The sequence below is a fragment of the Muscardinus avellanarius genome, assembly GCF_963383645.1.
Source record: "Muscardinus avellanarius genome assembly, chromosome: 2".
Classification (NCBI taxonomy): domain Eukaryota; kingdom Metazoa; phylum Chordata; class Mammalia; order Rodentia; family Gliridae; genus Muscardinus; species Muscardinus avellanarius.
In genome coordinates, this window is record NC_137787.1 from 147,480,033 (window position 1) to 147,506,406 (window position 26,374).

Sequence of the window (26,374 nt, forward strand, 5' to 3'; positions counted from 1 at the left end):
CTACTGGTTTCTCTCCTCATTTGATTAAAAGTCCCTTTTGCTCCCTAATATTATTTTAGTTTCCACATATAAGAAAACATATGACCCTTGACTTTCTGAGACTGAACTCATTTAGCATAATATTTTCTAATTCCATACATTTTTTTCTACAAATGATACAATTTTGTTATTCTATATGGTTGAGTAAGTCCCATTTTGTATATATACCATATTTACTTTATCCATTCATTAGTTGATAGACACCTAGTTTGGCTTCATAATTTGACTATTGTAAATAATGCTCCTATAACCATAAGTATGCATGTATCAGTATAGAATACTATACTGATTTTTTTGGTACTGATAATTTTTTTCTGTAACTTTAATTCTCTTATAGAAATAGAGAGGAGTGGTATGGCTGGGTCATATGATGGTTTTAATCCTAGTATTTTGAGGAACCTCTATACTGATTTCCATAGTAATTGTACTAATTTACAATCCCACCAATAGTGTATAAGAGTTTTATTTCCTCAAATTCTTGCCAGTATTTATTATTATTGTTTGTATTTTATATACTTTTATCAATGCATTATAATTATACATCACACTAAGGTATAGAATGATAGGAATATACCTTGGTGAATTCCCCTCCGGATCCCACCCATCTCCCAATGTATGTCACTGAGATTGGTATCAATAATTTCACATATGTACATAGCATTTTTAAACTGTTACCTTCCTTACATCTCTATCCCCACTCCTCCCTCACCTAAACCCCCTCCACTGGATTCTACTCCTTTCTTTGAGGGCTCGTCATACCCAATTTCTTTCACATATGAGAGAAACCATACAACTATGTGCTTCCTGTGACTGGCTAATCTCAACATAATATTGTTTGTATTCTAGATTAAGTTTATTTTTTATTTATTCTGTGTATTATTTCATTAGATGTTTTCTATAGTGCTTAGTAGTCATGATTTTTTTTTTGGTTTATGCTTATCTTGTAAGATTTTTATTTCTCCTTCAATTCTTTTTTTTTTTTTTTTTTTTTTGGTGGTACTGGGGTTCCTGGAAACCCTTCTACCTCCAGGCTATACTCCCAGACCTATTTTTATATTTCTGTTTGGAAACAGGGTCTCTTAAGCCAGTGCAGCTGGCTTTGAACCTGTGCGATACTCCTGCCTCCACCTCCCAAGTGCCGGGATTACAAGCGTGTGCCACCACGCCCGGCTTTCTCCAATTCTGAAAGATATCTTTACTAGATATAGCAATGTTGCTGGTAAATTATTTTCTCTGATGGTTTTGAATGATGTATTTCTGGCTTTTAGAGTTTGAGTTGAGAAGTCAAGAGTAATTCTTTTGTGTGTGTGGGGAGGTTGGTTACTAGTTATTGAGCCCAAGAACATTCTACCTGAGCTATACCCTGCAACCCTATTTTAACTTTTAAACAGGGTCTAAATTGCTCAAACTGGCCTAAATCTTATGATCCTCCTATCTCAACCTCCCATATTGGCTGCGTTTTTTTTTTTTCTTTGTTGGTACTGAGGATGGAACCCAGAGACATTGTACCTCTGAGCTACACCTCCAGCCCAATTTTTTTATTCTTTATTTTATTTATTTATTTATTTATTTATTTATTTTTTGGTGGTACTGGGGTTCCTGGAAGCCCTTCTACCACCGGGCTACACTCCCAGACCTATTTTTACATTTTTTTATTTGGAAACAGGGTCTCCTAAACCAGCGCGCGGGGCTGGCTTCGAACCTGCGCAATCCTCCTGTTTCTGCCTCCCAAGCGCGGGGATTACAAGCGTGCGCCACCACGCCCAGCATTTATTCTTTATTTTGAAACTGAGTCTTACTAAGTTGTGGAGGGCATAAATAGCTGAGGCTGGCTAAGAACCTACAATCTTCCTGTCTCAGTCTCCCAAGTACTGAGATTACAAGCGTGCACCACCACACCCAGCTCCATATTGGCTTATTTCTAAATGTCACTTTATGCTTTTCTTGTGATACTTTTAAGATTCTATTCTTGATCTCTTTTTAGGTGTTTTGATTATGTGTTATAGAGAGGTTTTTTTTAATCATATCTATGTGAAGTTCAGAATGCATCCTATATGTGGTTATCCATCTCAGTTTCCAGGTTTGGGAAAATTCTTTGGTATTATTTCACTATAAAGGTTATATATGCCCTGCATTTGTATTTCAATGCCTTCCTCAGTGCCTTAGGTTTGTTCTTCTAATGTTTTCCCAGATTTCTTGAATGTTCTAACCATGATATCTTATTGTCTTTTATTACTGAGTGTATGTTTCAGTCAGCATTCTCACTGCTGTAATCAAAAACACCTGACTACCACAACTTTGAGAAAGGAAGACTTGCTCAAAGTTTTGGATATTTAAAGGGTTCAGTCCATGTTAGGCGAGATGGAGTCTGCAGATCTCAAGACATGGTATGGGAAGAAGAAAGAGAAAAGTGCAAAGGCTTTGCTCTCAAATCAGAACTGATGAAGGGGTCTCATGGACATATGCACATTTCCTAAGATTTATACCCTTAGTGACCCAGCTCCTCTGGCCAAACCCCACTTACCTAGGTTACAATCCAATAAATCCATTACTGCAGATTCACTGATCATTCTAATCTCAATGAGATTAGAACCCTCATAATTCAATCATAGCCCTTCTGAACATTAACAAATGAGCTCTTCAGGGGACATTTTATATCCAAACTATTAATAGTGTTAAAGCTTGGATGCCCTTTGATGTCTGAAAATCTGTTTTCCATGTGATCTTGTTTATTGGTGATATTTTCTACTAATTATTTTGTATGAGTCTTTCATTTTCAGGATTTCTGTATGATTCCTTTTCAGAGTCTCAATCTCTTTATTGAAATGTTCTTTTACATCCTGTTTACTTTCTCTGAATCCATTCCTTAGATCTTCATTTAACAAAAGAACTGATTAATGATCAATTTTTTTTTTTTTTTTTTGCGGGTTTTGAGATGTAACCCAGGGGTATTTGGCCTCCGAGCCACACCCCCTGCCCTATTTTTTATTCTTTATTTTGAAACAGGGTCTAAGTTGCAGAGGGCCTAAGTAGGTGAGGCTGTCCACGAACCGCGATCCTCTGGTCTCAGCCTCCTGAATCCTGGGATTACAAGTGTGCGCCACCATGCCCGGCTATTCAATTATTTTTTAATTCTATCTCTTAAATCTTCACATTTTTATCAGTGATTTTAGTGATTAGTGGTCATAAGTGTTTGAACGTATCTTGTTAGCCTGTTTCCTCATGTTTTCAGATGTCGTATATTTGTGCATCTATTAAAATGGATTTTCTCTTTTATATGGGAGTTCTATGGCTAGTAGTTATCTCTTTAGAATGAGTCCTGGCTTGGGGGTATAACTTAACCACAAAGCATCTGATCCATGTAATCAGGATGTTAAATGCAATCCCTAATACCTCTTTAAAAGAATATGACACTTTAGTTTGGAGCTGTACATTTGCTGCTATAATTTATTCCCAGGGAACAGCTACAGTGCTGTGGGTTCCTCTAGTTGATTTTTCTTCTCTTTTGTTTTGTTTTGTTTTGTTTTGTTTTGTTTTGTTGTGGTACTGGAGATGGAAACCAGGGGCAGTCTACCTTCAAGCTACACCTCCCAGCCCTATTTTTTCTTTATTTTGAAACAGGGTCTCATTGAGTTGCAAAGGGCCTAAGTAGCTGAGGCTGTCCATGAACCATGATTCTCCCGTCTCACCCTCCCAAATGTTGGGATTATAAGCGTGCATCATCATGCCCGGCTTTCTTTCTTTCTTTCTTTCTTTTTTTTTTTTTTTTTTACTATGGTAAGTGAAATTATTTTCCTGGCTTCTTTATCAGTGGATTCACTATTGTTGCATAGGAGAGCTATTGATTTTGTATCATGCTGCATATTTTGAATTTTTTTAAAAGCTCTTCTCACAATTTTTGGGGATCTAATAATGACAAAATCATATCTTCAAATAAAGATAAATTGACTTATTTGTATTCCTTTTAATTAATAAATAGAAGTAGTAAGAGTGGACATCCTTATCTTGTTCCTGATCATAGAGGAAATAATGTTTTCCCCACATTAAGATGTTATGTAACCTCTAATATTATAAATTCCTTTTATTCCTAATTTCTTCAAGGTTTTTAAAATGACTGAGATTTGAAAGGTGGGTTGTTTTTAAAGAAGGTGGTAGTGGTGGTGGTGGTGGTGGTGGTGGCGTGTGTGTGTGGGGGGGGAGAATGTGTTATTTTGTGGGTTTTTTGTTCTGTTTTGCATCTACTGAGATGATCATCTGATTTCTCTCTTCTATTTAAGTGCTGAAATGCATTTATTGATTTGCAGTTGTTGAATGATCCTTGTACCCCTGAAATAAAACCAAATTGATCATAATGAACAGACTTCTTGGTGTGATTTTTAATAAAAATTTCTAATGTTTTATTAAGGATTTTTGCAACTATGCTCATCAAGAATATTTGTAATTTTCTTGATGTAGCCTTGTATGGTTTTGGTATTAGAGTGATACAGGTTTCAGAGAATGAATTTGAGAGTGTAGTCATCCTTTGTATTTCCTGGAATAATTTGAGGAGTACTGGAATTAGTTCCTCTTTAAAGGTCAGCTAGAATTAATTTAAGAATTTATCTGTTTCGTGGACTTCTCTTTGTTGAAAGTTTTATAACAGCTTCAATTTTGTTGTTTGTTACTGATCCATTTAGATTTTCTATATTCTCTAGGCTCAATTTTTGTAGATAATATTTCTCTATAAATTTGTCTATATTTCTAGGTTTTTCTGGTATTCTGGTTATAAGTTTTTAAAGTAGTTCCTAGTGATTCCCTGGACTTTAGTGATGTCTATAGTGATACAGCCTTTTTTTTAAATCTATAACTAGATTATATTAATTTTGGGTTTTCCTTTATTTTGCTTAAATTGGTAGAAGGTTTATCTTTTTCAGAATTGTTAAGACTTTTTATCCTTTATTTTTATATTTTTTAACTTTAGCTCAAAATAATTTGCCTTTTATTTGTTTGGGAAATGGCATGTTCTTGTTTCTATAGAACCTTGAGATGCATCATTAGATCATTTGCTTGGGACCATTGGTTTTTTTAATGTAGGCACTCAGTTACAAACTTTCCTCTTAGAAGTATCCCAGAGATTCTTATATGTTGTCTCTCTATTCTCATTTGATTCTAGGAATTTTAAGTTTTTTCCTTAATTTCCTTCATGATCCATTCATCAAAAGTACATTTAAAATTGTACATATACTTATGTAATCCTTATGCTTTTTCTTGCTGTTAATTTTATTCCATTATGATCTGATAAGTTACAAGGAATTATGTGGATTTTTTTTTGTATTTGCTAGCCAAAATTATAGTCTGTTTTGGAGAAGTTTCCATGAACAGCTGAGAAAATGAATAGCTATTTTGGGATAAAATATTTTATAGATGTGTTAGGTTCATTTTATTTATAGCATTTTTTTAGGTCTGAGGAGTCGCTATTGATTTTTTGCCTGAGTGACCTACTTATTAGTGATAGAAGTGTATCAAAAAAATAAAAAACACTACTCAACATCGACTAAAATCCCAGGATCATTGTATTGGGATTTGAGTCAATGTTGAGTGATGTTTATTTTAGGTAAGTAGGTAAACTGATGTTTAGGGAATAAATATTTACTATCATATATTCTTTTTTTTTTTCTTTTTGCGGTACTAACGATGGAACCCAGGGGCATTTTACCTCCGAGCTGCAACCCCAGCTCAATTTTTTTTTATTCTTTATTTTGAAACAGGGTCTGAGTTGCAAAGAGCCTAAGTAGCTGAGGCTGGCCACAAACCCTGATCCTCCTGTCTCAGCCTACCAAATGCTAGTATTACAACAGTGCGTTACTACGCCCAGCAACTATCATACATTCTTGTTGGATGATTCCCTTGCTAGTATGAGGTAACCCTGTTCTGATTAATTCTGGCTTGAAATCTGCTTTGTCAGATATGAGAGCAGCTATTCCTGCTTGCTTCTAGTCTCCTTTTGCATGCAATATCTTCTCCTATCCTTTCACTTTGAGTATATGGATATCTTTACCTGTAAGATCTCTTGTAAACAACATAGAATTGAGTCTTATTTATTTTTTAATCCACTCTTCCAGGCTATGCTAATTAATTGGGGAGTGAAGACCATTTGCATTCAATGTATAATAAAATTTTTATTTCCTGTCATTGTGATTTCTAATGTTTAATTTTGTCCTTAATCTCTTTTACTTAACTACCCTTCTAAAAAGATTTGACATCTGAAGTTTATTCTCAGTTTCCTTTGTGTCATGTTTGAGTATTTTCTTAGTGCTGGCTTAAGTAGTCATAAATTCTCTATGTTTATCTTGGAAGATTTTTTATTTCTCAAATTCTTTTTTTTTTCAATACTGTGTTTGGAACTGAGAGACATTCTACCTCCGCGCTACACCCCCAGCACTACTTTTTGTTCTTTATTTTGAAACAGGGTCTCAATGAGTTGCAGAAGGCTTCACTAAGTAGTAGCTGAGGCTGTCCTCAAACTGTTATCCTCCTGCCTCAGCCTCCCAAATGCTGAGATTACAATTGTGTGCCACCACATCCGGCTTATTTCTCCAATTCTGAAGTATAACTTTCCGAAGATAGCAAACATGGTTAGCAGTTATATTCTTTTAGAACTTGAATACATCATTGTAAGTTCTTCTTACCTCTAAATGTGCCAAGCTTTTTCTCTTGAGGCCTTTAAGATTCTAAACTCATTCTCTATGCTATGCATTTTAATTATGTGTCATAGAGAGTTTCTGTTTTGATCTTATCTATTTGGAGTTCTCAATCCTATATTGGGATATCCATCTCAATCACAAAGGCTTGTAATATTCGCTTATTTTACTAAAAAGGTTATTCATACCCTTGGATCTCAAGAACCGCATCAATTCCAATAATTCTCAAGTTTGCTCTTTTAATATCTCAGATTTCTCTACTGCTGAGGGCTCAAGTTCATGTACCATCTTTGAGGACTGAAAATCTGTCTTCTGTTTTGATATATTTCTGAGATTTTGTACTGAATTTTTCATTTGCTTTATTGAGTCATTTCCAGGAATTGTTTCTTTTTCAGACTTTTATCTCATTATCCAAATGCTCTTTCATTTCCTGTATTTTCGCTTAGTTTATTCCTTAGCTCTTCTCAAATTCATTGATCATTTTAATCATGAACTTTTAACATTCTTTGTGACTTAATCCTCATGGTTATCTATGAGTTCATTTATTGGGGTATTATAGAATTTTGGAGGGAGCTTAGCCTTATGTTTTCTGAGGTCCTATTTTTGCCTGTCTGTTGGTATGGATTCCTCTTTTATGTAGGAGACCTACAGTGATTGGTTATCTCTTTATAAACAAGCCTTAGAGTGCAGATATATCTCAGCTTCACCAGGTCCTATCAGTGTATTCACAGTGCAGTGTTCAGACTCCAGAGCTGCTTTAAGAGAAGAGTCCCAGCTAGTAACAATGATAATTCAAAGGCAAACCGTAAATCTACATATATTTTAAAACTTATTGCTAATGTTTTCTACAAGTCTTCTAACCAATGAGAAAATTGTGAGAAATGATATAGAATAGGCTGGAAAGTGAAGCATTAATGATACACGTAATACTAAATTATATTCAAAGAAGGGTCAAACTAAAAACCTGAGGGTAAAGTCCAGTTGATTTAAGGAAGATATAAAATTAATTGAGTCTATGAAAAAAACCATAATGGAATCTGAGCGTGGTGGCGCACGCTTGTAATCCCCGTGCTTGGGTGGCTGAGATAAGAAGATTGCACAGGTTCAAAGCCAGCCTCAGCTACTTAGTGAGGCTCTCAGCAACTTAGTTTGACCCTATTTCCAAACAAAGTATAAAATAGGTCTGGGAGTATAGCCTGGAGGTAGAAAGCACCTGGGTTCCACCCTCAGTACCACACACACACACAAAAATCATAATGGAAGATATAGTAAATCTCCTTACACAAAACAGCTACTTCAATAATAATCACACAAAGATTCTATTTTTTTTCCTTTCTGAAATATTTTTAAATGCACACTTCTTTTTTTGCCTACTGTCCTGGTCATAAAAACAGGAATGGGCTCACCCTTGTGGGTGTCTATGCTTTAGGTTCAGCAGCACATGGCGGAGGTGTGGGAGGACCCACTGGCAGGGGCAAGGGACGGCTGGCCATGGGGGTATGGGGATGGAAGCTGCTGGTAGCAGAGGGCGCAGGGCTTCAGCCTCTCCTTAGCATTCTGCTGTCTGCTTCAGAGGCGTGCTCCTCTTCTTTCTCCATTCTTCCTTTAGAGGCACTGGGGGTGGGGAAAGCCCCACTGCAGTCTTGCAGCTTCCAGGCTCGCTCCACCAACCTGGCAGAGGCCTCAGAAAACGAAGACACCGCTGCTCTCTAGCATCCACCCTCCCTGGAATGGCACACCTGGGGAGGCCCGCGGTGGTGCACACAGGCTCTTCTTCTTGGCCCTTACCGTCAAGGGCACCCGTGGCAATTGCCAGCGTCCTAGGTGTGTCCTGCCCTCTTCATGTGTGCCCACCCCTTCAGCCACATACTCCAGGACGTGTGACACATAACGATCAGCAGTGTACCCTGTGGTGGTGACACAGATGTGATCAGTAGGTCCTCAGTCCCCACTTCCTGGAACTTTCATGCACTGTGGTCACATTCTTCCTGTTGCTGGAGGGGTGGCACATGCCTGTCATCCCAGTGCTACAACTTTGCGAGACCTTGTGTCAAAATAAAAAGGGCTGGGAGTGTCGCTTGGAGGTAGAATATCCCTAGGTTCAATCCCCAGTGCAAAAAAAAAAAAAAAAAAAAAAAAAGTCACCTTTGGCTTGAAGATTCCCAGTTCACAGGCCTTTCTGCCAGTCTCTTCAACGGCATTGCCTATCTTGCTTCTAGTTGGGATGAAGCTGGAGGAATTCAAGTGCTTCTTGAGCTGTAAACTTAGACACTGTCACTGTCAGATGGCTGACCACTGCAGTTCTCTGCCAGCAAGTTAAGAAAGGCAGGGCAGTTTTTAATCAGCAGGTGGGTTAGCAGCTTCTCTCCCAGCTTAACTCAGTCTTTCTCTTCTACCAGTGCTTCTGAAATAGGCTTGTCATGTTTTTTTGTTTTTTTTTTAAATTGGTGCATTGTAGTCATACATCTTCATGAAGTACAAGATGGTGGAGGCATACATGCACACATCACCCAATTAGCCCTTAACCAATTCCCACCCATTCCCTCCCCCTCCCTCCTCCTCCTGTTTGGCTTAGTAACTGGCATTGATATGTTTGTTAACGTACATCATGGACATTAGAGAATTCCCCTCTTCCCCCCTCCCCTCAAGTTGCCTTATTTGTTCATCTATAGTATCTCCTTCTTCCTTTAGAGTTCCTCCTATGACCTATTTTCTCCCTAGCTTTTGCATTTTAGGAAGAGCATCTTATTTCTTATTTTTTTGTGACTAATCTCACTTAGCCTAATGTCCTCCAATTCCATCCAATTCCCTGTAAATTATGTAATTATGTCTTTCTTTATGGCTGAGTTAAATTCCATTGTGTATACATAGTTTTATAACCCATTCATCTGTTGATGGACTGGTTCCATAGTTTAGCAATTGTGAATTGTGCAGCTATGAACATAGATACCAGAAGTAGTATTGCTGGATCAAATGATAAGTTTATTCCCATTCTTCTGAGGATCCTCCATACAGTCTTCCAAGGGGTTGCACTAATTTGCAATCCCACCAACAATGTATTAGAGTTCCCACTTCTCCACATCTTTGCCAGCATTTGTTGTTGTTTGTGTTTTGAATAATTGCCATTCTAGTTGGAGTTAGGTAAAATCTCAGGGTAGTTTTGATTTGCATCTCTCTGATTGCTAATAATGTTGAGCATTTTTTCATGCATTTATTGGCCATCTGAATTTCTTTTTTCATGACATGTATATTTAGTTCCCTTGCCCATTTTTTGATTGGGTTATTTGTTTTCTTAATATTGAGTTTCTTGAATTCTCTGTATATTCTAGATATTAGTCCTCTATTGGAGGAGTAGGTGGAAAAAATCTCCCATTTTTTTGTGTCTTAGTTGAGGTTATTAAGAGTTTCCTTTGCTGTACAGAAGCACGGCAGTTTAATATAATCCCACGTATTGATCCACCTTTTAGTTTCTTGTGCCTTTGGGGTCTTGTTGAGAAAGTTTTGACCTGTTCCTCTGTGTTGCAGTGTTGGGCCTATGCCCTCTTCAAAGAGCCTCAAGGTCTCTGGTCTAATTTCCAAGTCTTTGATTCATCTTGAATTGACTCTTGTGCAGGCTGAGAAAGTAGGGTTTATTTTCATTTTTCTGCATATGGTTAACCAGTTTTGCCAACACCATTTGTTGAACAGGCTATCTTTTTTCCAGTGGGCTTGTCAGTTTTGCCTCTCCTTCCTTCTCCCTTCCTTACTCACCCCCTAGACTTACTGGTGCAGGAGCTGGTTCTGGGTTAACTGATTCTTTCTTGTTTTATATTCCAGTAACCAGAATTATTGAGTCCCTCCAAATGTCAGATCTTACCATATTGTGAGTCTATACATACCCTCTGTCAGCTACTTCTGGTTCCAGGCGGTAGCTATTGATATCTATAACCTCCCCCCTCTATACCATGTTGGATTCCTGTGGCTTTGATCTTTCTGATGTACTGCTTGATTCAACTTGCTAGTATTTTGTTGAGGATTTTTCCACCTATGTTCATCAGGGGTAGAGTTTTCACTTGTGTCCTTATCATGTTTTGATAACAGGGTAATGTGAGTTCTTTACAAGTTTGGTAAAATTCAGCCATGAAGCCATGTAGTCATGGGCTTTTCTTTTGGGGCGATGTTGTATTACTGCTTTAATCTCATTACTTGTTCTTGACCTGTTCAAGTGGTGTATGTCCTCTTGGCTCCATTTTGGTAGGCCATATTTTTCATACATTGTCTTACTAATTTCACTTAAATATATTCTTAGATCATTAACTTTCTTTTAAATTCTTTATCAAATTCTTTGGGATCTATTGCTAGAGAAAATCTTTTGGAAGTGTCATGATACTTGTCTTTTCATTTCTGGCATCCTACATTGAGAGTTGGTGCATCTGGTGAATCAAATATCACAGCTTTCTCCTAAGCTGTGCTTTGGGATGTTGTTTTCTTGAGCAAGGCTGGATCTGATTCTAGCTGGATGCTCTTTGTGGAATCTCCCTGTGGCTTCTTTGATTACAATTAGTAAATTTAGCCATAAATTCACTAAAGAGCCATAAATTCACAGTGCATACTGTGGTAGCTTTGGAGAAACCTATTGTCTTTGCAGTTCATGCATTAGTGGAGACACTGAAATAGGCAGTGGTGGGTGTAGGGTACTCATTGTGGGGCTGCCACTATCTGGTGATGGAGGCTTCTCAGGCACTAGGTATATTATCCCTGACTCTAGAAAGGGCCTCTGGTGGCACTAGTAGTGTGAGGGGGGCTTAGATACTACATGGAGAGAGGAGATGACAAGAACTGCATTGCCCTGACACTCACACCCAGTCCTTTCAACAGAGTGTGGGCAGACAAGGTAGAGGGGCAGCAGCAGGAACTGTGCTGTTTCTCCCTGCTGCTACTATGAGATGCCTGCCCAGGATGGGGACCTCAGCTCCAGATGTGCATGCCTATGAACAGAGTGATAGCCGAGGCTTTTCACCTCCTCATTTCTTCAGGTGTATTATGAGAGTGTACCTGGGCAGAGACTGGGCCAGTGAAGCCTTGCAATGTTGCTCTCTGGACCTTCTATGCCAGATCCTTGAAGCTTCCTTCTACGCTCCCCCCATTAGTATCAGGCACTTGAGAGTGATTTATGGGATAGGGCGGTGGGAGCCACATTCGTTCCTGGCACCGATGCAAGTCCATATGTGATTGGCTGTGCCCTTGGTATCAGAGAGAAAGCTCCCTGTCCCTTTGCTCACCTCCGGGTGGAAACACCCATCTCCTACAGTGCAAGGCACTCAGCATGTTTCTGTCAGAATTACTCTGCTGGGCGGAGTCAGGTCTGCAATAGAATGTCTCTGGGATGCCAGAAGCTGGGATAGGCTGTTCTGTCCTCTAGAACAGTCCACATTCAGACACTAGGTCCCTTATCAATATGGTTCTTGGGTATAGCCCCCCAGGTATGATCTGGAAATAATGTTACAAAGTTTTTGTTTTTGTTTTCTGAGACCTCCTCTCAGTTAGATAGGGAGTTAATAGAAAATGTTCATGTTCAACACGGATCAAATGAAAGGGATGTGCTCTATGATGTTATTCTGTTATATTACAGCTTAGAAGGGTTACTTTGGTTGTTTTTTTTTTTTTTATCACTAACATCATGGCGCTCTCAGCCTGGAGGATTAAAGGGAACATTGCTTGTAGCAACATGTTAGCATAGAATACGCCCTCAAGAAATCACTCCTTTTGTTGCTATTATTCTTCCCCTGCACTGTGAACATTTCCTTTATTCCTTTTCTGGAATCCCCAAGTAGGAAGCAGTTGCTTCAGTATGAGCTGAGAAGGCTACAGAATTATCTGCTTATTTAAGAAATTCGGGACTCTTGTCTTCTCTGCTAACCCTGCATGTTGATGATATATATGTGTATTGCATGAAATGTGTATGTGCAAAATCAGCTATAGGAGTGGGAGTTGATGAACAAGTGTGTTTATTTTATTTTATTTTTTTTGGAGTGGAAGCTAATATTCTATCCTCACCCTCAGGACAGAGCTCAGATGAGATTTTTGCTGTCTTCCTCATTAGTCTCTAAGGGAAGAGAAATCACACACCTGGTCCCTGGCCATTAAGTAACAAGCTTGTCCAGAAAGGATTCAATCAAAGGGAATTTCATCTCAGAGAAGACTGGTACCTGTATTTTAGATGCTGAAGAAAGTATTTTCCTCACAAAGCAAATACAAAAGGTGTTTCCCCTCTATTTCCAGACAGACAGCCCTGACTCCTGAGTAAAATACCCAGTAGTGCTGTCAAGTTTTACCCTCATGCCTGGTAAAAAAAAAAAAAAAAAAAAAAATCTATCAAAAATGCCTTTGACCATAATTTCTGGGTACCAGACATTGGACCACATATTCTTTTTTCCCAGTAAGTCTGAGAAGATATTTAGACTTTTTTAATCCAAAGAGAAAATTATTACTATAGGCTGTAAGTCCATATCCTCAGGGCTTTAAGCAGAAAGCAAAATAATGAGAGGCTTGCCCTGTAAGTATCCACTAGGGCCTTGTCTCTCCATCAGCTGCCAAAAGGCTCATGAGCCACTGGCAGCCTGGACCACCTGCCTCTTGTTAATCAGAATGAATTAAGGCAGTGGGCTCTGCCCCACAACCACGACACAAGGAGTTTACCGACTCTATCAAAATAGCTTTGTTAGAAATCCACTTCAAACAACAGTGTCCTTGAGACCTGATAGCATCACCATTGCCACAATTTTTGTAAGAGAGCATTTAGACTCTGCCCATCAGTAGGGATGAAGGCAAAGGAAGCAGGTTCAGCCCTGTAATGGATCTATTTTTTAATTACAACCCCCCATATGGGTATAATGATAATTAAAAATGGAAAAAGAGGCAGGAATTTAAATTATTCTGGGCATGTCAGTTATACATGGCTTCCTAAAACCTAAAATAATGGGCCATTTCCCAGTTAAATATTATTTCTGCTTCTGATAATAATTACATTTGCATTTTTTCCCTTCTTGGCCATTTCTAAAGTGCCAACTCTCTTCTTTCAGAAACCTGTGACAAAGTCAAAAAGATTAATTTAGAGAGACAAGGCCAGAGAGCAATGGCCTCCTGAATCTTTGCCAAATCAGAATTTGTGTCTGGGTACAGACAGTAGCTTTGCCGAATAAACACTATGTTGACCATGGTTTCCAACCACTACACTGGATGTCTCATGTCATGCAAGCCCACCTATGCAGCACAGAAGACACACTGAATGAAGCACTGGCAGTTGAGCACTTCTTGGCTTACAGTCTGTTTATATATTGCAATTCACATATTATTTAGAGGTGCTAACTCAGTTTTCCCAGGGGGCTGGCTGCTCCATTCCACAGGCCTACAGCCCCCTCCCAAGGCCTGCAGAGTAGAACTTTGGGTTCTGAAAAAAAAAAAAAAGACTCCACATAATATGGCCAGAGATAAAGGCCTGTCACGCTGACATGGCATCACTGTTTAGTGACCAGCTTGGTTGCCCTTGGGCATGAGTGCATTTCTCACTAGAGGGACAAGCATTTGCATTTCTATACTAAAAGCATACCAAGCTGGAAACACAGAATGCAAATGTAAATATCTTGTCAGTTCCCGGGACTTTCAAATCCTGCCTTGGTTGTACAACATTCTTTCTTGGGCTATCACTGAGTGGTGACAGTGGGTGAAATGTTCTCAGTGGTGTTTATCAAATGGCTCACCTGAATAATCTGTAATATTATGTCGACTCTGGTGTTCTTCTTAATAGCCACCTGTCACAGTATGTTGATAATTGATTGCTTAGACAGGCTAATCAACATAATTTTTAGATGGTTAAGCACCTCCAGAAAGCTTATGACAGTCAAGGTAACAGTACTTTCCACTTTACTACATAAAGAACAAAAAAGGATTTGCTCTCCCACAGTGAAAGAAGATAAGAAGGCTACCAGAGAAAATTCACGGCTTTTCATGTGCCCAGCCCTAGGGACCAAAGGGGAACAAAGGATGACCAGGCACAGAAGAAACCTGAGAGTCCGACTGCCAACAAGCATGTAGTCTAAGTTGAGAAAGATGGCATAATACCTATGAGATAACTTGAGAATCAGATATTAACTAATTATTTTAACAATGCCAAATTGGGCAGGAAGACATTTAGTGCAGTAGGTATTAGAGAAGGGGGAAATCTCTGTCAATCCTGATTGACAGAAGCATCCTTGGAGCACACTCGTGCTCGTGGCTTCCCTCTGGGATGCTTCAGCTGACATGGCCACATTCTTCTAATTCCTCACTTCTGTTCATCTTCTTTCTTCCCCTCCCTTCTTGTTCCATCTGTACTCTCTTTTTCTGTCTGATAATGTTTATTGAAGGTATTTTTTGTAGGCTGACCCTGTGCTCTGCCCAGGGATAGAGAGAATAAAATGCACACCTAGAACTCAGGTTTTGTTCCCAACTCCCAGCCTCCGCTGGTGTCCACTCAGCTTCTCTTGCCTGGCTGTGTGGGATGTGAAGGCGCTCATCACAATAACAACATTGACTTATGTCTGTCTGTGTCAGTTTGTATATGTGCTTAGAGGCCTGACAGGTAGGCTTATGCTAGAGACAGCAGATCAGAAAATGAATCAAGCAGATGTTATAAATTACCTCAGCATCAATACCACACAAGTCCCCACTGGTTATGTGAAGTCTTCTCATCTTTTTCTTTTAAATTGTAAAAAATCAGGCTAGGTGTGCAGCTCAGTGGTAGAACACTTGCCTCCTGGATTGTATAACTGCAAATAAATAAGTAATAGCAACTCAGTTCTTCCTAAATGAACCTTAGGAAGAAGAGGAGCAAAGATGGCAGAATACAATGACTCTTCACTTGACTGCAAGAGAGGAAAATCAGAGCAACCAACAAGAAAGCATAGTCCTAGGAAAGAAAGAGAGGAAGAATTCAGAAACCAACAAAGAAGTGAGGAGAGGGGGAGCTAAACAGTATAGAGAACTGGAAAGGCACACCAGAGAAAAGCACAAACCAACAACTTTTCAACCTTGCAGCTATAATGGAAACCAGAGCCGGACATGAAGGTTCATGCCTATAACCCTAGGACTTGGGAGGCTGAGACAGGAGGACTTCAGGTTTGCAGACAGTCTCATCAAGTTAGCAACCTGTTTCCATAAAAATAAAATTGGGCTGGGGGTTTAGATTGAAGGTAGAATATCTCTGGATTCAATCTCCAGTATTACAGAGAAAGAGAGAGGGAGAGAGAGAGAGAGAGGGAGAGGAAGAAGAAGGAGGAGGAAGAGGGGAGGGAGGGAGGGGAAAGGAGAGGAGAGGAGAGGAGAGGAGAGGAGAGGAGAGGAGAGGAGAGGAGAGAAGGGGAGAGGGGAGGAGAGGAGAGGGGAGGAGAGGAGAGGAGAGGAGAGGAGAGGAGAGGAGAGGAGAGGAGAGGAGAGGAGAGGAAAGCCAGAACTGCAGACAACCCCAATCATAACAGCAGTTTGCTGGAGTTCTAACTACAAGAGAAATGATGCACACACAGTTCTTATAAACTGTAAATCCAGCTCAGAGACATGGTCTAAGAGAATCCTGAACAACAAGGTGGCTTTAGAGAAGAAATTCTCTTATCACTCAGCAAACTCTCAGAGCATATAACCAGGGCCACCATGAGAAGGGTCCTTTCCTACTGTTGAGGGAATAAACTTCTCTGGAGATCAGAAAACCCAGAACAACCATAATCCATGGTTCTTGTGGATACTCCACTGTGTTGGCTTAGTGGGTTCCTGCAGAAACCGGGACTGAGGCTGGCAAATAGCTCAGTTTTGAAACCCTTCCCCCTGCCCACACCCAGCATAGGATTGGGTGGCTTGGTTGCTGCCACCTTGGAAGCATTGCAGGACACATCTCAGCTTGACATCTTCCACACCCCTAGACACACAGAAGTCTCTGGACTGAATATGCCCACTTGGCACAGCCCACATACTGCCAAAACTTGGACAGTGAGAAGGACTTACTGCAACCCAGCCAAGGCCACTCATGGGCACACAGTCTGGGAACCTCTGGAGTGACCTTCCTGGTATGATCTGTAGCCTGCCATGACTTCTCAGATGAGAAGGGTGTACCGTGGCCCAAATATCGCCATGCCCTGGGGTCAACATTACTAATGACCCCAGTATAGCAGACATTCTTTAACCCACTCAGCAAGAAATGAAGGCACAGCTTGCTTTCCACCCCAACTTTGGTGTGAGCCATGACCTGCTGTCACAACAGGCAGATTTCAACCTTAAAACATAGAAGAGTCTCACAGTACCTCAGCTGGGAGGAATTTTTGAGTTGTTTTTTTTTTCTCTCCCTTTTTAGCTTTCTCCTGCTATTTTTCTTCCTTTTAAAATTACACTTTAATTTTTCAGTTAATATTATTTTTGTCCCTTTTCTGTCATGATTCTTATTGTTTTTGTTTTCCTTGATCAGCTTTGTTTTCTTTTTTCTCTCTGCTGGTAGGGCTCAAGCCCATTACCTCAAGCACACCAGGTGGGGCTTTGCTGCTACTGAGCTATACCCCAACCCAACTTGAAGAAACTGTACTCTAGCCAGCCACAACCTAGTCCTGCTCAAGTGTTGGCAGATATTTGAATAAAAGTGTAGGGGGATAAAAGCCTCAAGCCAACAACCTGGCCTCTGACAACTGGGGGACCTGAAGTCCTGCTCCCAGACATTCACCATGAAAACAGCAAAGAGAAATGACAGAATTGTTGTGGACACAGTGCCTACAAGGGACTTGAGCACAGGACGCTCTCATGCCTTTTCAGACTGAATCATGCTGACAAGACTTGGAGGGGCAACCACAGACAGTGCCGCGTATACTCTGCTTTCCACAACTCACCTGCCTAACCTACCAAAGGGACCCCACTCTTGCAAGCTGTACAGAGAGATCAGATCCTGCAGATTCTGACACAGTAGGCATTGCATCAAAACCCACTAATCACAGGCAAAGAAGCCACAGGGGAACTACATTATGAATTTGGAATTCAAATGAACACTACACAACAAATCAATATCCCAAGGCACATCATCAAGGGAAGGCCCTCACCTGAGCTTGGAAGGAATCCATTCCAACAGAAGCAAGATGAAAAACAGGGCAGAATGATACCTCCTGAAGTTTATAATGAGCAAATGGTCCCAAAGATATCAAAGTGTGTGAATTACAGGAAAAATAAAAATAATTCAAATGAATGATTTTTTTTAATTCCATGAGTTTCAAGAGGACACAAATGAACAGATGAATGAATTGTGAAAGGCAATGCAGGATATAAATGAGCAATTCAATAAAGAGATAGAGATTCTGGGGAGGGCAAAAGCCTTAAAAATGAAAACTATATAAAAACTCAAGTGAAAGCCTTACGAATAGACTAGATCAAGCAGAAGGAAGACTATCAGGACTTAAAGATAAGGCTGATGTTGTCACATTCAGACAATAAAGAAAAAAATTAACAGAACATGTAAGATCTCTGAGATGCCATTTAAAGAGCAAACATATTCATAATCAGAATAGATGAGGGGGAAGGCCTACAGACTGAAGGTAGAGAAAATCTATTCAGAGAAGTAATATCAGAAAATTTTCCAAAACTTAGGAAAGATATGTACAATCCAGGCTCAGAAAGTATATAGAACCCCAAGTAGACATTCATACTACAGTCAGACTTCCCAAAGTATAGAATAAGGGAAAAAATACTAAAAACTGCAAAAGAGAAGTTCCAAGTCACATTAAAGGCTCAAGCTCATCAGAACAGTAGCAGACTTTTCAGTGTAAACTCTAAAGGCTAAGAGAGTATGGAATTGACATATTTCAAGCCTTAAAAAAAAATAAGTGCTAACTTAATTACTATTTTCAGCAATTTTTTTCAGAATCAAAGGAGAAATAAAGACCTTCTCAGATAAAGATAAACTGAGAGAATTCATCACCATTATGCCACCTCCACAGGAAATGCTTAAGGAATCCTAGGTGCAGAAGAGCAAGAAAGATAAGCAAATGAGAATTAGAAAGAAAGCAAGCATTTACCAATATAGTAAGCTATCAAATCTCTTAGCCTGAAAAAGATAAAAAGATATTAAGATAGAATATTCAAAACAACTTCAACAAAGAATGAGTACATAACCTTTCAATAGTAACCCAGAATGCAAATGGTCTTAATCTCCACTTAAAAGATCCAAATTATATGACTGATTAAAACAAAAACAAAGTGTAATCCCCACACTTGGGAGGTGGAGACAGGAGGGTCGCGCAGGTTCGAAGCCAGCCGCACTGGTTTAAGAGACCCTGTTTCCAAAAATAAAAAAGTGTAAAATAGGTCTGGGAGTATAGCCCAGAGGTAGAAGGGCTTCCAGGAACCCCAGTACCACCAAAAAAAAAAAAAAAAAAAAGAAATTAAGAACAAGATTCTATAATATGCTGTTTATAAGAAACTCATCTCACTGGCAAAGACACAGACTGAATGCAAAAGAATGGAAAATAACATTGCAAGCAAATGGAATTAAAACTAAGCAGGAGTAACTATGCTTATATTCAACAAAACATATTTCAAGCCAAAATTAGTGAGAAGAGACAATGTAACTACATATGATTAAGAGAACAATTTATCAAGAAGAAATAAAGATTGTAGGCAAGTGTGCTGATACATGCCTACAAAACCAACAACTTAGGAGGCTAAAGCAAGAGGATGGTATATTTGAGGCCAGCCTCAGCAACTTAGCCAAACTCTCTTGAAATAAAAAGGGCTGGGGCTGGGAGTAGTGGTGCACACTTGTAATCCCCGTGCTTGGGAGGCAGAGACAGGAGGATCGTGCAGGTTCGAAGCCAGCCTTGCTGGCTTAAGAGATCCTGTTTCCAAATAAAAATAAAAAATAGGTCTGGGAGTGTAGCCCGGAGAAGGGTTCCATCCCCAGTACCACCGAAAAAAAAAAAGTATATCAGAGCAATACATGCATGTCCATGTTTATACACAGTAGCCAAATTATTGAATTAACCTAGGTGTCCATCAACAGATGAATGGATTACAAAATTATGGGATATACACACAATGGAATTCTACTCAGCAATAGAGAACAAAATTATGTCCTTTGCAGAAAAATGGATGGACCTGGAGAACATTATGTTAAGTGAGATTAGCCAATCACAGAAAGTGAAGGGTCATATGTTTTCTCTCATATGCATAAGCTAGGGGATAAGAGGAATACAAAAAGGACTTTAGATAATGAAAGAGAAACTCCAGTGGAGGGAGAGAGGTGGTGGGGAGGGGGGTAGAGGCAGAATTAGTGAAAGAAACATTTCCACTGACCTTATGTTTATATGTGAGAGTATCAATGTCAATCTCAATATATTAAATGAGGAAGAGTGAAGGAGTGGGGTGAGAGCCAGAGGAAAGCCCGCCAAATGCTGTGTGCATGTATGTCACCAATACTATGAACTGCGTAATGATGTGACACTATAATGTACCAATAAACATATATTAAACGTAGAGATTAGATTGGAGATACAAAAAGTAAATAAGTGTTTGAAATTTTTAAACAAGACGGGTAGGAGAATCCAAGAACAAGATCAAAGACTAAAATTATAAAGCCATCAATTTCTTGAAACAAAAGCCATTAATTTCTGGATAAGAGGACGGGTAAAGCATCAGGCCTGTGCCTTTCTTCTCTTTCAGTAGAGCGCCAAATACATGGCCTATGGGAAGTGAGACGCACACTCGCAGCACCGGTCTAACCTACATCCTGATGCTGCAGTGGTTTCTTGACCATTTGTTTCTGATCTCCTCATGTGAGCTCGAAGAGCAGGAATAGATTCTGCCACAGACCCCTGTACTCACACCAGAGGAGCGAGCAGCAGCCTTTCCCTGACTCCAGGGCCCCATCCTTGAAACACAGGAGCTTAGAGAGAATCTTTGGCCTCATCAGTGATTCAGGGAGGGGAGTCCTGCATGGGATAAGTAACAGCTTATCATCTCAGTTCAGAGTGCAGCCTGTGAGGTCTGGGTGTTTTCTGTGATTCTCCTGAAAAACTCTTTGGTCATTAGATGAAAATAAAGGACAAATTGAATTTTCTCTTGAAAATTCCAAAATGTAAAATGTCATAAGGCATATTTTTCCAGGTAGAAGAAAGGACTAAAAAACATCAAACCAACCTAAAAGCAGGTTTTCCTTGATCTCGTAATAAAAGTGTCTTTAAGAAATTTGTTTAGAATTTATCTGAGAGCCTTATTAGCCTTAATACTATATTTTAGATAGTTTTCATTTGAAGTGGTGTGTTTCATAATCATGACATATCTTTGCCTACAATATTTATATCTTCATGGCAGAATCAGGCTATTGCTTTATACTACCAACAGAAACATAGTTAAGTACATCCTAGATTAGTTTCTATTATACTAATTGCTGGCTTTCCCAAAATCTGAGATATGGCTCATTGTTATCCAAATGGAGTCATGAGTTTCGCTACTTCTTAGCTATGTGACCCTGGGCAACTTATGTAACATATTTGTGCCTTGGTCTTGCCATCTTCAAAATGGGCTTTATGTATTACTTTGTGTATAAAGTGACCTAATATACAAAAAGCATTCAGAACAGTACATGACATCCAGTAACTGCTACTTAAAGGTTGGCTGGCCTTGGTTTCATGCTTTGAAGTACACGGAAGACCTATCACATTTTTTCATTATGAGATCTTTGCCACAGCCTAGCAGACAAGGAAAATTTTAATGTCTCTCTGTAAGACAACTACAGCACTCAAACCAAGTCCTCAGGGTGTTCAGTAAGTTTCTAATTGTCTTGCCTTGTAAACGAGAAACAGGCCCAAAGAGGTTAAGTGGCTGGCTCTTTAACTGGAAGATGGTTAATGGTCATTCCGGGACTAGGATCCAAATCTTTCACCTCTGTATTTCTTTCTCACAGCAAGTGAGGGGTATCTCTGCCTCTGTAATGAGCTTCCTTGTGAAATATTACACATAAAGCCCTTACCTGTGCGTGGCCCTCAGTGAATCTTGGCAGGAGGCCGCTGCCTCTCTCCTGCTACAAGATGTCTTTTGCTTCCTTTGTAGCTGAAGTCTGGGCTCAGGTGAAAAGACACCATGGAAAACAAGATATTGCTATGTTTCAGCACATGCTAGCCAAGGCTTCCTGTAATTTTCTGGCTGTTTTGCTGAAGACTTCATGCTGGGGTGCCCGAGCATGAGCACAGAAGCATGCACACGTCCGTTGAGTTGGGGATTCTCCCTTTCTTGCTGGTTGATATAGATATCACTCTAATAGTATTCACCACAGAAGAGCCCGGCCCTCCTATACCCAGTCCCTCCCTGCTGGCATCACCCCTCAGCACAGTAGTGTCACCAAGGACATTATCTGGCCCTCACTGCACCGTGTCCAGCCCTTGTGGAGACTGGAGCCTGGCATCGTGGTTAAGAACCAGACACCACGGCTACCTACCCTTGCCTGGACCCGCGTCCGCCCACACGCTGCCTCGGTAACCCTGCAGAAGTCACCGAAGCTTTCTGGGCCTCAGTTTCCTTATTCCCACATTGTCCCCTATCTCAGAGTGTAGTGAGAATTAAGGAGAGTGTTTTGAGAAGACTCTGGCTAAGAAGAGTTTCTCAGTGCTTTATGTGGCTGCTAGACCTTTTACAGCCAGCTATAGGGCTGCTGGATGGGGTTGCCCACCCTGACCCCACCTCCTACTTACACATTGTCTTTAGGCGAAATGTTCATTTTACCCTCAAGAATTCAGCTTTTTATATCCTTCCCAAGGATTAGTACAAGACCTCTCCCCTGCGTTTCTAAGGGAGGCAACAGTTTTGCTGGAAGCGCATCTCTGGTGGGTCAGTGGCCCTCAGTCCACCCACGTTGCTGTGGCCTCCATGGGAAGGATAGCTCATTCCAGGCTGGTGCTTGAAGTGGACCAGAGGCTGAGCCCACCAGAGGTGCCTGGGGCTCTCCTCCAAAGGAAAGAAGGGAGCTTGTAAAGAGGAAAATTCAGCCTCTTTACAAGGACAGCTCAGCTCACAAAACCTAAAGAAAAATGCCTCCTGAACAGCAAGGTGAAAGGCGTTCAAAAGTTTTGACCATAAAGAAAGTATAAACGAGGACATAGATATTTATTTGGATTTCAAGATAATTCATATAGAAGTCTTAGAATGAAGTTTATTCCAACCTTCACAATTGTCTCTGTTTACCCTAAGTTTTTACTTAACAAGCCTAGAAATACTGAACATATATGAAATGTTTTCCATGTGAATATTGAACACAGTTGATTTGATTTCTGCTCTACTTAGTATCTCTTTTAAGTAAAATTTTTTTCTTTTTTTTTGGTGGTACTGGGGTTCCTGGAAGCCATTCTACCTCTGGGCTATACTCCCAGACCTATTTTATAATTTTTTGTGGTTTTTTTCCTTTTAAATTTTTTTACTGGTGCATTATATTCAAACATCATATTGGGGTAAAAAACTTGTGTGTACAAACATGTACACATCGCTGATTTAACCCCTACCCAATTCCCACTCCATTCCCTCCCCATCCCTCCTTCCCTTGCTTGGCTTAGTGATTGACTTCGATATGTTTAAGTATATTGTGTGTTTTAGAGATTCCCCCCCCTCTTTTCTCCTCCTTTATGTTGTCTTGTTTGCTCCTCTATAGGATTTCCTTTTTCAAGAGTTCCTCCTATAACCCATTTCTCCCTAACTCTCACATATTAGGGAAAGCATCTGATTTCTTACTTTTTGTGACTAATCTCACTTAGCATAATGTCCTCCTGTTCCATCCATTTCCCTGAAAATGATGTAATTGAGGTTTTTTTTTTTTTTTAATTTGGAAATGGGGTCTCTTAAGTCAGCACGGCAGGCTTCAACCCTGCGTGATCCTCCTGTCTCCGCCTCCCAAGCACAGGGATTACAAGTGTGCGCCACCATGCCCGGTTTAAGTGAATCTTAATATTGTTAAATGGAAAGTGTAGATGCTGAAGTGATATCTATAGTAATTATACAGTGAAAAAAATTATAGTAGCTCTGACTGATGGTACATTCCTATGTACCCAAATCTGTGCTAATCCAATAGCTTTCACACCATCCTCATCAAATGTGATTCCCAATTGCTGATTCTTAAGAAGACTCATTTTCTTTTTAGGGGTCATTTAGCTTATAACAGTAGCAGAGGATTCAAACAGAAAATGAGACTCCTAATTAGCTACCTCACTATGTGAGATCTCCAGGCATACACACAGATTAAGATGTAAACACAGGAAAACAAGAACAAGGCAGTATTAGGACAGAAGGATTATGGTTCACCTAAAATGAAACAAATTGTTACTGTAAACATTCTTGTTTAAAAAGAAAACATCTGCCAGGCACAGTGGTGCATGCGTATAATGCCAGTATATGGGAGGCCTAGAGAGGAGGATCACAGGTTTGCAGCCAGCCTCAGCTATTTAGTGAGGCCTTCCGCAATTTAGTGAGAGCCTGCTTAAAAAAATAAAGAAGAAAAAATAGGACTGGTGGTGTACCCCAGAGGCAGAATACCCCTGAGTTCAATCCCCAGTGCAAAACAAATTAATTAAAATTTTGAGGCAGAAAATTTTTTACCTGTATTCTATAGCTGGATGTCAAGACTCATTGCGGGTGGTTCTGGGGATTAGTTTTTATATCCTGTCACTTCATGGTCTCTGATCTCTGTGAAAGCTAAAGGATGAGAAAGAAGTTTGGATGGCAAGAACCCCGGTCAGATGCCCTCTGCTCCTCATTGCATAGGAGGGTGTTTCTGCCCTTTGTAGATGAGGAAGAGGGTGGCAGAGATGAGGCGTGTGCTCTGAGCCCTTCTGTGTCAGGGAGGACTATTCAGATATGGCGCTGCCAGCAAGTTGCAGAAGGCCTCGCTAAGTAGCTGAGGCTGGCCAAGAGCCTGTGATCTTCCTGTCTCAGCCTCCCAAGTACTGAGATTACAAGCATGCGCCACCACACCCTGCTCCCCCCCCCCACACACACAGGAAGAACAAACCCATGTTATTTTTAGGAAAATGGAGATATCTAGAGATTCTTATGCCCTGTGAGATTAGCCCGTCACCAAAAATGAAGGATCATATATTTTCCCTCATATGTTGGGACAAGAGGGAGAAATTGGGATATAAGAAGGACTTCAGATAAAGGAGGACAAACCCCAGTGGAGCGATGAAGGAGGACAGGGATGCAGGGATGAAGGAAATGCTCCCATTGGCTCTGTACACATACAAAATTATCCATGCCGATTTTTTTTTTGTGTGTGTGTGTGTGGTACTGGGGTTCCTGGAAGCCCTTCTACCTCCGGGCTATACTCCCAGGCCTATTTTTACGTTTTTATTTGGAAACAGGGTCTCCTAAGGCAGCGCGCGCGCACGGCTGACTTCGAACCTATGCGATCCTCCTGTCTCTGCCTCCCAAGCGCGGGGATTACAAGCGTGAGCCACCACGCCCGGCATCCATGCCGATTTTGATGTCATGTATGGGGAGAGGGAGAGAGTGGGGAGGCAGCCAGAGGGAGGCTCACGAGTGCTGTGTGCATGTGTGTCCCTCTCACTCTGAACTTCATTATGATGTGAGACTACAGTGCACTAATAAAAGTATATTTAAAAAAAAAATGAGCCCAGAACCTTCTGCCCATTCACCTCACGCACCACCCAGCACTGCTCAGGAGCCGAGGTAATCATGTCCACCACTTTACACACACCACTCTTCTAAGGACATTGCTTCATAGCCAAACAGAAAGCTAAACGTCTCCCTGGGAAAGTGGGTCCTCACCCAACCCATGCTCTGCTTCAAGATGAGTTTCTTTGCCACAAATGATTTCTCTTCCTTTTTAACAGATATCGGCCAATGAAATCGAGATGCTATTGATGAGGCTGCCGCGCATGTTTAAACAGGAATTCACGGGCGTGGGGGCAACACTGGAGAAGAGATGGAAGCTGTGTGCCTTTGAAGGAATTAAAACTACCTAACTGCTAAGAGCAGGAAACCTCGGGAAATGAACCAGTGTGAACACGGCCAGGGCTGTGCGGCGTGGGAGCAGGAGGGTTGGGGTCGCCCAGTGGGGCCCTGTGCAGAGCCATCAAAGCCCAACTTCAGTTACATCTGTGGCGTTCTCTCGTGAGTGGAAATGTAATGTGTACCAGTTGCTTAATCTAAACAAAGCTTCATACTGTGACAGATCTGTTTCCTATGAAAACCAAACAATGATTCCACAATCATACTGATGGCAAAATCTTAAAATAGGCTACATTTGAGAATAGCTCACCCAGCAAAATATTTAAAGTTAATGATGGTGTAGCGATGGTGGTTGCTAGGCTACAGAGTTGTGTATGTACTGTATAGCTGAAATCATTAAATGACATTTTTCCTCAAAGTCTTTCTGTTTTTGTTTTAAAAAAAAAACTCAAAAACCCCCAAAAATGTAATTTTACAGTAAGGAAAAATCATACCAAAAGAAAACTTGAATATGTGTTTGAACAGTTATTGTATTTTATAAATTAAGTTATATGCTGTTCCAGGGATTTTTGCCTTATTGAAGAGGCAGAAACTATGATTGGACTCCTTGAGAATGCTTTATCAAGAATATTATTTTTCTAATGTAACAATTCGTCATAAGTTCTTTT

At 40.2% G+C, this 26,374-nt stretch overlaps 1 protein-coding gene across 2 annotated transcripts in view; it reads left to right on the top strand.

The window, feature by feature from the left end:
* The window catches only part of ENOX1 (ecto-NOX disulfide-thiol exchanger 1), a gene marked incomplete at both ends in the record, with an annotated part of 265,269 nt that extends 239,549 nt beyond the window's left edge, over window positions 1–25,720 (top strand). For both annotated transcript variants that reach the window (XM_080719975.1, XM_080719976.1), the window contains one exon: window positions 25,589–25,720. In XM_080719975.1, coding sequence (XP_080576101.1) covers window positions 25,589–25,720 — 132 coding nt within the window. The remainder of the gene's footprint in view (window positions 1–25,588) is intronic.
* Window positions 25,721–26,374: the final 654 nt, after the last annotated feature.